Source organism: Procambarus clarkii, chromosome 29, assembly GCF_040958095.1.
Source record: "Procambarus clarkii isolate CNS0578487 chromosome 29, FALCON_Pclarkii_2.0, whole genome shotgun sequence".
In the NCBI taxonomy this organism is placed as follows: domain Eukaryota; kingdom Metazoa; phylum Arthropoda; class Malacostraca; order Decapoda; family Cambaridae; genus Procambarus; species Procambarus clarkii.
In genome coordinates, this window is record NC_091178.1 from 12,248,040 (window position 1) to 12,262,558 (window position 14,519).

Genomic DNA, 14,519 nt, shown 5'->3' on the forward strand with positions numbered 1-14,519 from the left:
GGTGTGTGTGAGTGTGTGTGTGTGTGTGTGTGTGTGTGTGTGTGTGTGTGTGTGTGTGTGTGTGTGTGTGTGTGTGTGTGTGTGTGTGTGTGTGTGTGAGACAGTAGGGGGTGGGGAGGGGAGTCCCCGCTGCCTGAGCCGTCACTAGGCTCCGCCCCGCGCACGCAACAAGCCAGCCCATTGGGTGCGAGGGTGGGCGTGTGGGTGGGAGGCGGGGAGTGGGTGGGGCGGGCGGCACATGGCAGGAGTGGCGTGCGGTGGCTGGGGGAAAACGTGGAGTGTGCTGAGCCCGGCCCTCGTGCTGCTAGGCTCACGTTACTAGGGGGTGTATTCCGGTGTATTGTGGCGCGCGCCTGCTGCTGCTGCTGCTGCTGCCGCCGCTGACTCACGTGTTGCGTCAGGACGCACGACGCGCTCCCGGTGCGGTCGTACGCTCGCTTCCTGCTTCACATGGGCGTCGGCTGAATGATGCCCTGCGACCCCCTGATGAAGCCAAAACTAGGCTTCTCCATCGAATCTCTGGTGGGCGGCAAGATAGGCTCAGAGGGCCGCGGGTCGCCGCCGCTCGCCGACACCTGCAGCGACCGCGGCCTGTCGCCGCCCATTTCCATGCCGCCCTCGTCGCTCTCCCCAGGCCCGCCCGCCTTCAGCGACCTCAGGGCGCCGCTGGCTATGAGGGCGCTCTTCGACGACAACAAACCGCTCCCCATTCAGCGCCCGCAACCCATTAACGGCGCCGCCCACCGGGCGTCGCAGGAGGTGAATCTGCCGCCCTCGCTGCTCGCGGCAGCTAAACTGCCCACGGGACTACATCCGGCTCTCCTGCCGCACCACCTCAATCTGGCCCTACCGCAGCTGCAGGGGCTTCACGGGGGCTTCCCGCCGCAGCTTAACCCACTGATGATGGGTGCCGGCGCCCCCGGCCTGGCCGCCCACCTGCCCCGGGAGTACCCGCTCTACCCGTGGCTACTGTCGCGGCATGGCCGTGTCTTCCCTCACGGACTCCCCAGTGAGTACCCCAGCCTGCCCTTGTACCCCTAGTGAGTACCCCAGTGTGCAATTGTACCCCTAATGAGTACCCCAGCCTGCCCTTGTACCTCCAGTGAGTTCCCCAGTGTGCATTTGTACCTCCCCCAGTATATATTTTAGCCTGCTCGTGTAACCCCTGTGAATACGCCAGGGTGTACTTGTACCCCCTAGTGAGTACCCTATCCTGCCCTTGTATCCCAGTAAGTACTCCACCAGCCTGGCATTGTACTCCATCAGACTGTCATTGTTTTCCACCAGCCTGTCTTGTACTCCACCAGCCTGTCATTGTACTCCATCAGACTGTCATTGTTTTCCACCAGCCTGTCTTGTACTCCACCAGCCTGTCATTGTACTCCACCAGACTGGCATTGTACTCCACCAGACTGTCATTGTACTCCATCAGCCTGTCATTGTACTCCACCAGCCTGTCATTGTACTCCACCAGCCTGTCATTGTACTCCACCAGCCTGTCATTGTACTCCACCAGCCTGTCATTGTACTCCACCAGCTTGTCATTGTACTCCATATATGTACATATACATATTAAGTATATATACGTGTACATATACACATCATGTGTATACATATACGTACATATCATATTCTATTTATCTTGTCTATCCTGCACCTTGAACTGGGAGTCCTCTCTACTTGAATTTTTAGACCGTCTATTAAATTCCCTTGGCATCTACACTCTCTCTATCTACCTCTCTACATCTACCTTCAATCTACCCTCCGTCTAGACCCACTATGGACAGTGACATACCTAACCTCCTGAGCCTGCCCTTGCCATCTTCACCTCAAGATCCACTATCATCTAGCCCTATCCACGCGGCCAGCACAAGTCCCCACCCCCCAGTCCTTTTCTCGTGCTCAATAAATGCTCCTTTTCTATCCTCTTGCTCAATACACGCTCATACACTATTCGTATGCTCAATAACCGATTCTCCCGTATCCCTCGTGGTTCAAGTTCAAGTATGTTTATTGAGATAAGAATGAACTACATCTCAAAGGGATAGAGTAGCTTAGGCTATTTCTAACCCCCCCTTCCCTCGTGGTCAATATACGCTCCAGTCCTATCTCTGGTGGTCACTACAGGCTCATATACCCTATCCTCATTCTCAATAGCGGTCCACGGTCTAGCCCTATCCCTCTCGGTGGGTGATGTGTCCATATCAAAGCCATTGAATAATTTGTCCCTTTCCTCATCCCTACAATTCCCCCATCCCCTATCCCCCCCGGGAGCATGAACCACCACCACCCCATGCCTTGTGTCAACACTTATTATTGCTACCCCCTCCCCCCCAACCTCTCCCACCTCCTCTCTCTTCCCCCTCTTCCTTCCCCACCTCTCCTCTCGGTCTCTATCCCCTCTCTCCCCCTCCCCGCGGGCCTTTCCATAATATCAAGCAGGGAAGCATTCTAAAGGACTGAAGGGGGGGATGAGGAGTGTGCTAAATGGCACGAGGAACTGGGTAAAAATGTAAACATTCCCATTGGAATGAAGAGGGAAAGATATCTACTAAATCTCTATATAACACAAGCGGTAGTGATTTGTAATAAGCTTTGATTTTGTTCATTAATTATGCCCAACTGTATTCGTCTCGTGGGGGGTATAGTGGGCTCCTATACCCATCCCATGGGCGGTATATGGGGATCCCATACTCATCCCGTGGCCGGTAGTGGGCTCCCATACCCATCCCATGGGTGGTATATGGGGTCCCATACTCATCCCATGGCCGGTAGTGGGCCCCCATACCCATCCTATGGGTGGTAGTGGAAAAGGTTACAGAGGTACAAATATAATGGGCTCAGGAACTTAATCCTAAAATTCATATATAAAATAAATAATAAAATAAACATTTTAAGCTAAGCAAGTAGCAAACTCGTGAAGTTAGTTCCACCACTAAATGTCCACACGTGAATATTCTTATATAGCGGAGATGGTTCAAGAAATGGACCTGCTGCGCCACAGGTGGTCTCTCAATTAGAGAAGTAATTACTTCTAATTACAGAAGAAATTGTCTTTATATAATGTGTATTTGTGTTTGGTTCGCGTTTAAGAGGATTTGTAAATATCTAGAATGTTTCTAGCTACTAAAAAAAAAACTACACATGTTCCAACACATGATGCTCACGAGGGTGTACATATGTGTCACGCAGGTATAAAGGTGCGATGCCCCCCCCCCCCCACCATTACCCCTCTACAGGTGTGTGTTTGACAGATGTGTTCCGTCGGGATTTTTTTTGTTATAACGACAAGCTGAATGGTAACCGTAAAATGGTTTGCAGGTGATAAATAAAGTACTCACTTCACGCAGCTGTAGTGGTCTCGTGTGGACGCAATACGAGTTATATATCAGAGAAGAAATAAAATGTCCTCGACCGCTAATTCCGCCTGGATTGTAACCCATGCTGGTTTAGATTGAAACAATACTGGCTTTAGAGTATAACCACACTGGCTTTAGATTACAACCACACTGGCTTTACATTACAACCACACTGGCCTATAGTTCGTAACCACAATGCTTTAGTCCTTTATCATATTGAGTTTCTCGTGAAAATTCAGATTTCTGGATGTAATCACAGAAATCACAGAATTCAGAAATTCTGTGATTTCCCCATCACAGTGTACCTGAAACTAATAACATCAACGCATGTGATGAAAAATGTCTTCATAAAATGTAGCGATAATTCTCTCTGAAAACATGTAGTTTGTAGTGGAAATAATAGTAGGTCGTTCCCTGCCAGCTTGACCCTGGCAAAGAACGACAAAACCTCCAAATGCATCTTATAGCCAGCAGCAACCCCTGTAGTTGGTTTTAGTATGATAGATATTAACCCCTGTATCTGTGTTTAACATGATAGACATTAACCCCTATAGATGGGTATAGGATGACAGACACATTGAAAAGGAACAAAAATAGAGCATTCAGAACCTTTTAAATGAAATTGAAATTAAAATCCTTTTTATCTTACAAGTATCCAGTCTAAATTTTCATTTAGACTGGATACAAGTAAGAATTTGTTTGGCAATTAATTTGTGGAGGGAGGAAACATAACATTTACCTGTTAAGGCGAATACCTTGTCAACTTTTAAGAATACAATGGAGTGACATGCGCCATTAAATAACTCAAGGTTAAGGGTTGTCGATTATTAATACCCCCCTCAGAATATGTTTGCAGCAGGACGGTGGGATCGAACTATAGTGTTCTGGGTCAGTCCGGACGCACGCCGTACCCCATGCACCACTACATGCTTAAAAACTGCACGTCTACTGTGTTTTTCATTGCACATTAGTATCCCCCTGTAGCTCAGTCTGATCACATGAGACAGTTTTGACTAAGCTAGTTCCAATTCTGGCTGGGGGGGGGGTAACTATAGCAACCAGAACGGGGTTGTATGTCGTATGCCATACGACATACAACTCTGGAGGACTTCTTTCTCTGTGGTGTATACACACACACATTCAGGATGAGTGACGGTACCCAGTATGCTCATCCCTTGCAGCAACATTTAAAAACCCGTGGTAGAAATTAGTTGGGTCAAAATGGGACCTAAGTTCGTGTGGGCCTAATGAGCCTACTGCAGTGCTCTTGCATGTTTTGTAGCATCCACTAATCAGGGATTGGCAGTAGGCCGTCTCAAGACTTTACACTCGCTAACCAGCAGTCAGTACGGTAAAAGCGGCAGGTAATGGAGGTGAACAGGCGGCTCTCTGTTCTGTGGCACCTCGTTACTGAGAGACTGTTCGACCTCGTAACAGAGAGTAAAATAAAAGCTTTACGCCAGTAACAATTGATGTGCATATTGGAGGAACATCTCACCACTGGTAGGGCCTACTTCAGGAGCGATGGACACCCCTACGCGGGTAGTCGTGAGTGTAGTCGTGATGGCCACAACAATGGTATATCTGTAGACAGGGATGCTGGGGTTGTTGCGGTACAGATGACGATGATCTTGGGGGGGGTGGGTAGATATAATGATGATTCTGGCGGAGATGAGAACAGTAGGGGATGTTGGTAGTGCAGATAATGGTAGTTCTGGAGAAGATGACGACAGTAAGGATGCTGGTGGTATGGACGTTCGATGTCACCGGCGAAAACTGCGTTACTGCAGTGTTTGGCAATGTTTGAGAAGTATATATATATATAACTGAAAACTCACACCCCAAAAGTGACTCGAACCCATACTGCCAGAAGCAATGCAACTGATGTACAGGATCCCTTAACCACTCGACCAACACGACCGGACAAAAGAGGATGGTAGCCGAGGCTAATTCCCCATCCCCCCGCCGGCACTCTGTTGGTAATCTTGGGCATGGTATTTTATCAAATTACCTCATTCTTTGGGGCACACGTGAGGAACACAAATGCGAACAAGCCTGAACGGTCTCCAGGCATATATGCAACTTATATGTCTGGAGACCGTTCAGGCTTGTTCGCATATATATATATATATATATATATATATATATATATATATATATATATATATATATATATATATATATATATATATATATATATGGCTATGTATATTTAAATCGATCACGGATACGTGTTTTATTTTTAATTACGCTTAGATTTTTTTTGGATACATTCATGAAGGAAAATTTGACTTGATCAAAACAAGGAAATGAGCGTAAGCCTGTCAAACAACGGCTTACAGCGCTGAGTGGTTTTCAATACAATTTCATTCCTTTTAGTATTTTTTTGTTCATATATGAAACTCGAATATTACGTTATTCGGAAACAAACAAGAATTATTGCCGTGTAATGAAATTTAAACAATTACCGCCTAGCTTTCAAACAACAACAGTAACTAACAAACAAACTTGTCCTTACAAACAATAAGAAACAATTATGACCCGGCTCACAAACAACAACAATTACCCCCCCCCCTCCCCTTTCCTCCCCCTTGGCTTACTAACAATAGCAATGACCGGTAATTGTAATTAATTTTTTTTTTGCAAAACAAAATACAATCTCGATTGCATTTTTTTTGTCACTAAGTTAAATATCTGTGTATAACAATCATCCATTTTGTGGTACCAAGATTTGTTAATTAACTTGGAATTTAATGTGAAAGGTTTTGTGTATAAACACATATATAGACAATACCGTAGTTAAAAAGGACACATGACCATAAGAAATATGGTCATGTATTACTAAACATTGACATTGAAATAAACATTGAAACAGAGAGACAGTGAAATAAAGAGAGCGAGATAGTCAGACAGTGAGATAAAATATAAACAGGAAGATAGACAGCGAAGCAGAAATGGTACAGAGACATAGACAGCTAGACAAACACAATATACAAGATATTGTGAAGAGACAATACAATGTCTTTCATAGTGTATGGGATCTGCAAACCAGAAGAAGTCAAAACTCCTCACCACACAAACCCAGGACCTCATCAGCATCTTTCTTAACATCCCAATGAGATGAGATGCTGTCTCGGAATCTGTGTGTGTGTGTGTGTGTGTGTGTGTGTGTGTGTGTGTGTGTGTGTGTGTGTGTGTGTGTGTGTGTGTGTGTGTGTGTGTGTGTGTGTGTGTGTGTTTGTGTGTCCACTACCTACACATAACGCGTGACACCCATGCATCTTAAAAGGGATCCACCGGGCAATGAAGACTGTCTTGAAAATGTTATTTGGTTCTATTCAACTCAAAATCTTTATTTGTGAACAGTTGTACATATATATAATCAAGTTAATTTGCATCAAATGTCTCAGTAAATGATTTACAAGAGGGAAAATCCTAATAATAACATAATAGGTATCAATATTATGTACTAAATAATATAGATTTAGATTTAAGAGCTGAAAGACTTTTATAATATCCTTTTAAAGCAACATCAGCTTAAGCCGATTTATATTTATGTACTCGAATGTTTGTTTAAGTAATAATTTTTGATTCGTGAATCTATGCATATTAGGAATAATTAATTTTCTTCGCCGTTCTGTTTATAGTTCCCGTTGTTAAGATTGTGATTCACGCAATAATGTAAAGAATCTATAATCAATTATTATTGTCATATTAGGAAAATATTGTGTAGCGAGTGTCAGAAGTGATATATGACCTGATCAGAGTAAGTTAGTGAAAATGCAATCAATTAAATATTGGTAATATTATCTATAAAATCGTAATTTAAATTATATCGAAATTATGTAAATAGAAAGGGGTATATAGTAGGGGTATCACCTCTGGTGCAATTGTAGGGATCCATAGCCTCGGAGAAGAGAATAAAGAGTATTCAGAGAAGACCTTGTGGATTCTTACTGAACACTTTAATATTGTCTTTCCTACCACCCTAACTTTTTTCTTATGGTAGAATATATATATATATATATATATATATATATATATATATATATATATATATATATATATATATATATATATATATATATATATATATATATATACATATATATATATATATATATATATGTATTATGAAGCTCTAATAGAGTAAGGTCCCCCAGGACGGGGGCTCAGCGCTCTGTTCTTATGATCTTCTCACGAAAAGCTGTCGTTACGAACCTTCTGTCTTCTTCAGGGGGGCAGGTACACCCGAAGAAGGAGGGTACACCATGTCCAAACCTCACATTATAACATGAAGAAACAACGACGCTTCGGTCCGTCCTGGACCATTACGTAACACGACGTGATAATGGTTCAGGACGGACCGAAACATCGTCGTTTCTCACAGTTTCTGATGAGTGTTTTGGTCGTTATATGTTCAGCCATGTTATTGTGACATTGCTTGCCTACACACACACACACACACACACACACACACACACACACACACACACACACACACACACACACACACACACACACACACACAGTTTCAAATGGTCATTCAAATATGATAGAGCCCAGTAGGCTCAGGAATCTGTACACAAGTTGATTGATAGTTGAGAGGCGGGACCAAAGAGCCAAAGCTCAACCCCTGCAAGCACAATTAGCTGAGTATACACACACACACGCACACACACACATTGATTGCCAGAAAGCCTTTGACACAGTGCCACACCAGAGACTAGTGCGAAAGCTGGAGATGCAGGCAGGAGTGAAAGGGAAGGCATTCCATTGGATAAGGAATCTGTACACCAGTTGATTGACAGTTGAGAGGTGGAACCAAAGACCCCGAGCTCAACCCCCCCCCCCCCCTCCAGCAAGCACAACTAGGTGAGTACAACTAGGTGAATACACAGCCTAACTAGCCTCACATACAGCGTTAAATCTGGACGTTTCACGAACACCTTCATACAGATTGTATAATCAATCAGAGGGATTGAATAATCAAATTGTTGATTATACAATCCCTAGATATCCGCCCCCTCACTAAACCCCTTTCTCCCCCCACAGAGACGGTATATATTACTTATAACAATGTGACTGGGTCCGTCTTCTGTGGGACCTGAAGACTTCACGGAGCGAAGTGATGGTTGGTTCCTCCCATCTGTTTCCTGGTTATTTCATGAGAATATTCTCCCTACCAGACATATTTAATAATGCTACCAATATATAAATGAATATAGTATTAGCCCGAAATTGATAATAAGAGCATTGCAATCCATATTATTGCATGGATTGTTGTGCCATTGCTCGCTAGACCAATCGTTTGGTCTTGTTTGATAAGTGTTATAAGACCACCACTCGCTAGAACAGACATACACTGTTATACAGTCTGAGAGACCCTTCAGACAATTCAATTTCTTTATTATAATTTATTATACTTTATTATTTCTTTATTATACACCCACATACCCATCCCGTGGGCGGTGGTGTAAAGGATTACAGAGGCACATAATCGGTTCAGGAACTGAACCCTCTAGTTCGTTTAGTTAAGCAAATAACAATCTTTTGGCGCTAGTTACACAATTATTAATGTTATATGTTCATTTACACATACTCATACATATATGTATAAATATATATTTACATATACATATATACATACACATACATATTTAATCACCTACACAAATACACCTACACACCTACATAAATAATATTTTGTATCACACGTGATTCAACAATAGGCTCAGAACAGTCACTATACAAGGCACTTTACATCTATTGTGAGTCACACAGTTACTAGTCTTACTGCACACCCACCCAACTGGGCGGCAGCTTTACAGTCATGTGCACGGATTGGCAGAATTGCAGGACATTAGGACACGAGGTTCTCTCTTTGCTGGACACCTGGCTCTAAATAATGAAGCATAACAAATTCCGTGTTATGCTATACCCGAAACGAAACGCTTTGCGTAATAGTGGCTTTAGGCATTGTATGTACTAGCTCTATCTATAAAGCCAACAAACTTTGTAAAATCTCTTTATGTATGTACCTTTGCCTAAATAAAAATTATTATTATTATTATTATTATTATTATAACTTACACATCAGGAAGTCAAGAAACGACAACGGTTCGATCCGTCCTGGACCATTATCAAGCCAGCCATTATCTCGCATTTAGTTTTAATGTGATATAACAGCATCTTCAATGAAGTCTTTGCAACGTATGTTGTATTGGTGTTCTTGTACTAGAGGGCTTGTGATTTGCCACTTCGTCTCTCGCACTTGGAAGATTTAAGCCAGTCTTCTCTGTGTGTGTGTGGAAGATCAAGCGAGCGACATCATAGTATGATATTATATAGTCCATTTCATGTTAAATTCAAAGGACATATTACAACTTGTTTAAGATGTGCTGGATTCAAGTCTGTTTGAATCTAAGAGTACCTTTTTCCTATCGTTTTATTCGACCGTTGCCTGCCTTTTTCTGTCACACTTAAATTTAGTATATTACCTGAGAGGTAATATACTAAACTTTACATATTTGTCCTTTTTTTTGGTGGCTATCTTGGATAAGTGGCGTCATAAAAACCATACCACACCATTTTAAGGTAAACAACCAGTATGTCTCCATACCATATAAGAAAGGGATCCCACACACTCGCATACCTTCCTTACTGTGTTAAATGTCTCCATGACCATGTCAGTAATGACTCTTTTTACAAGAAACTATCATCACTAGCAACGGACAAAATGCCCAAATAATGTTGGGCAGAGATACACACAAAAAAAATAAACTGAATAACAACTGAGAGAGAAAGATTGCACGCGCCAGATGTGTTGGGAATTATATAGGAGTCTAACTTGAAGAGTCGTTAATTGACGTGAAGAGTATTTGAGGTGTGATTAATAAGGATTCCAGCACTACCCCTTTATTCTTCTCCCTATCCTCTCTCGTCCTTCCCTCTCCACCCTCTCTCTCAATCTTTCCCCCCTCTCTTTATCTTCTCTTCTCCACTCTCTCCCTCCCACTCCCCCAGTATCCCTTTCTCCTTCCCTCTCTCTCTCTCCCCCATCTACCTTCTCTCCCTCCATCCCTCTCCCCATTCTCCCTCCCTCCCTCTCTCTTAATGTCTCCGTATAACATTAAACTTTTCATTTTAATTTTCAACAAAAATATATTTCAATTTTTTCAGGGTTAAATTTACATTTGTCATCATGCCACACCCTAAACAGGGTAACTACGAATTTGAACTTCCTTTTCCCTGAATTACAACTTTTCTCTCTCTCTCTCTTTCTCTCTCTCTCTCTCTCTCTCTCTCTCTCTCTCTCTCTCTCTCTCTCTCTCTCTCTCTCTCTCTCTCTCTCTCTCTCTCTCTCTCTCTCTGATACTAAAGATATGTTACATATTCAGCTGTCACCAAGAGCTCAGTACACAATCCCCAAAGTGCTCTACTCTCCTTCATTCTTCACGAAATTCGTGGTATTGCGAAGCGAGGAGACAAACAGTTCGCCACTCTCCCCCCCAAACACCGACATACGTGGTGTCACTACTGAACTCATTCGTGCTGTATCGTTGCTGTATCATCTTGTTGGTTTTAATGAATATAATTAGTTTGTAACAGCATTATTGATATATTGCATGATGTGGGGGATGGACAGTTAACAGCCTGTCATGCACAAATGATGGTACCAATTGCTGCTACTGATGGGAGTACAGAATATGTACAAAATACAGAATATGAATAAAATAAGCACCAAATACTAAAATATTATCATATATGCGGAAAACACATATTATGTACTAAACAGTGTAAATAAAATATGTGCAAAAATATATAAACAGAAGTACTAAATAGTGATTGTTGCAATCATAGAATCATACCTAATTAGACCTAAGATTTCGCAAGAGAGGTCTACGAATGCTTGTTTGGGCCAAGGACAGGTTAGGCTTCTATTAACTGGTGTGGGCGAAGTGTTAAGGTGAGAGGTTGCCACTAAGGCTTCAGGTGAGGGCTTCCTACTGAAGCTACAGGTAAGGGGCTGCCACTAAGGCTACAGGTGAGGGCTTCCTACTGAAGCTACAGGTAAGGGGTTGCCATTAAGGCTACAGGTGAGGGCTTCCTGCTGAAGCTACAGGTAAGGGGCTGCCACTAAGGCTACAGGTGAGGGCTTCCTACTGAAGCTACAGGTAAGGGGCTGCCACTAAGAGTGAAGGAGACATGCAGGAACTTCAACAATAAGGGGAACCAAAGTTACGCACAACTTATGCGTATCACTGTCGGTAAACACACAGTGTGTGTGAGTGTGTGTGTGTGTGTGTGTGTGTGTGTGTGTGTGTGTGTGTGTGTGTGTGTGTGTGTGTGTGTGTGTGTGTGTGTGTGTGTGTGTGTGTGTATCTCTCACGCATCCGAGGGAATCGCACCCCAACACCTACCCCTGTGAGGAGGAAGGGATGGGGGGAGCAAACCTACACAGGTGTGTGGCGTTTGATACGCGGAAACCCATAACACTTTGTTGGTGGAATTGTGGCGTGCGTGGGATAGGTATTGACGACGAGGTATATATATATATATATATATATATATATATATATATATATATATATATATATATATATATATGTATATATATATATATATATATATATATATATATATATATATATATATGTATATATATATATATATATATATATATATATATATATATATATATATATATATATATATATATATATATATATATATATATTTATTGGCCGGCAGGTTATATAACAATACAGATAAATATCCAATTTTCCACAGGTGTAAGGGAGGACTCTGTTAGTCAACAGAGATCAATGGGTTATATATCCCATTGCCTCTCCCCCCCCCTCTCCCATCTAGTCTCTCCGCCCCACGCATCACCTGAGCACCTGTTTTGATTGGCAAGCCATTGACAGGCGTTCTCCCGTGGTACAATAGCATGGGAGTGGGTCGAGAGGGAGGACATAGTAATCAGAAAGACCAAGCTACAGTCAGGACTATAATCGATAGTGAAAGGGAGCGCGATATTAACCCAATTCAACTGTGTACAGTCGTCAGCCGATAAACAAGGCCCGGCTGAGAGGGGAATAGTTAGGGGCCCAAGTTAAAAGAGAACGCTGCGGTTGTTAACGAATATACAGTCAAGTGTCTGGGCTCGCTCACCTATCAGGTTAGTTTTGATAGTTCTTAGAAAGTAATTGTTAGTAAGTAAAACATCAAATTGTTGATTATACACCCCCCAAAAAATATATTTTTTTATGATTATTACTGGGCCCATATATATATATATATATATATATATATATATATATATATATATATATATATATATATATATATATATATGTAATAAGTATATATATATGTGTATATATATATATATATATATATATATATATATATATATATATATATATATATATATATTAGTATATTTTGGTAGCAGTCTTTCCTGTAGACATATATTATTAAATATGACCGAAAAATTATGCGTATGGAAATGTCAAGACACACAAGCCTGGAAACCCATTTCGGCCAATCATTAGCCAGATACCCACACCCACGTACAGACTGGCGAAGCGACTCAACGGCCTGCTGACTCCTTATGTCCATTGCGCCTTCAGCCTGAAGTCGCCAAAAGAATTTGTTGACTTACTGCGGGGCACACGGGCCACAGGAATAAGAGCCTCGTTGGACATAGAATCGCTGTTCACTAACGTACCAGTGGACGAGACAATCGGGATGATAGCCGACAGAGTGTATCGTGATCCAGCCTGTACTCCTCTTGACATACCAGAAAATATCCTAAGGAAACTACTCCAAGCTTGTACTAAAGAGGCACCCTTCTTGAGCCCGGATGGGCACATGTATAAGCAAGTAGATGGGGTCGCCATGGGTTCTCTTCTAGGTAGCCTGTTTGCAAACTTCTACATGGGTACCATCGAGCAAAAAGCCTTAGTCGACATGAACATGAAACCGGCCATATACTGCAGGTATGTTGACGACATTTTTACACAGGTACCTGATGTCAGACATCTGCAGGAGTTGAAGGAGGCATTTGAGCGGAGTTCCGTGCTGCGTTTCACTTACGAGATGGAAAAGGATGGGAAGCTGCCCTTTCTAGATGTAACAGTCATGGAAAAGAGCGGAGGTTTCCACACTGCAGTCTACACTAAGGGAACGAACATAGGAATGTGCCTAAATGCCAAAAGCGACTGCCCGGATAGGTACAAGAGGAGTGTTGTTAACGCATATGTCGACCGTGCTCTCAGCCACAGCTCAGAATGGAAGCAAGTCGACGAAGAACTCTGTAGGGTAAGGCAGGTCCTAGTCAACAACGGCTTCTCCAATGGTTTCGTCGAAGACATCATAAGAAGGAAAGTGAAACGCCATGCAACCTCTGAAGAGACAACCAACATAACACCTATACCCCCTATTAGACTATTTTACAGGAACTTCTTTTCCACAGCTCATAAAATGGAGGAAAGGGTCCTGAAAGATATTGTTAATAGAAACGTTATCCCTACAGACAAAAATCAGAGGATACAACTGACGATTTACTATTAAACCAGAAAAACGGCCAGCCTACTCATGAGAAACTCTCCAGACACAAAACAGAACGCTTTAAAAGAGACTAACGTCGTCTATGCCTTCAAATGCCCTCTTGGAGACTGTAAGCTCCAAAAAACCCAGTATATAGGCAAGACAACAACATCTCTTTCTAGGCGTTTAACGATGCATAAGCAACAGGGCTCCATTAAGGAACATATAATCTCTTCCCACAACCAAACCGTCGCCAGAGAAATCCTAGTAAACAACACAGAAATCATCGATAGATACAGCGATAGCAGGCGGCTTGACGTTTGCGAGGCATTACACATCAAGAAGTCAACACCAGCAATCAACAGCCAATTAATGCACAACTATATTCTACCCACCTCAAGACTCCGCTCCAATATAGAAGCATCAAGAAATATGGACCAATAGGCTTTCTACAATCACTTCTATTCAATACCCATTGTTTCATGTTCTGGCTTGTGTTGATGACATTAATACCTCATTAAATACCACCTCACCCCATCCACCTCATTCAAATGTAGATATAAACAAAATCGGAGATGTGTAAGTTCTATTCAGTTGTGTATG

General features: G+C 42.4%; 1 protein-coding gene across 1 annotated transcript in view; it reads left to right on the top strand.

Moving 5' to 3' along the window:
• The first annotated feature begins 282 nt into the window (after window positions 1-282).
• LOC123765140 (homeotic protein empty spiracles) overlaps window positions 283-14,519 on the top strand; it is a 50,594-nt gene continuing 36,357 nt past the window's right edge. Inside the window, exon 1 of the mRNA XM_069333508.1 lies at window positions 283-1,009. Coding sequence (XP_069189609.1) covers window positions 466-1,009 — 544 coding nt within the window. The 5' untranslated portion in view covers window positions 283-465. The remainder of the gene's footprint in view (window positions 1,010-14,519) is intronic.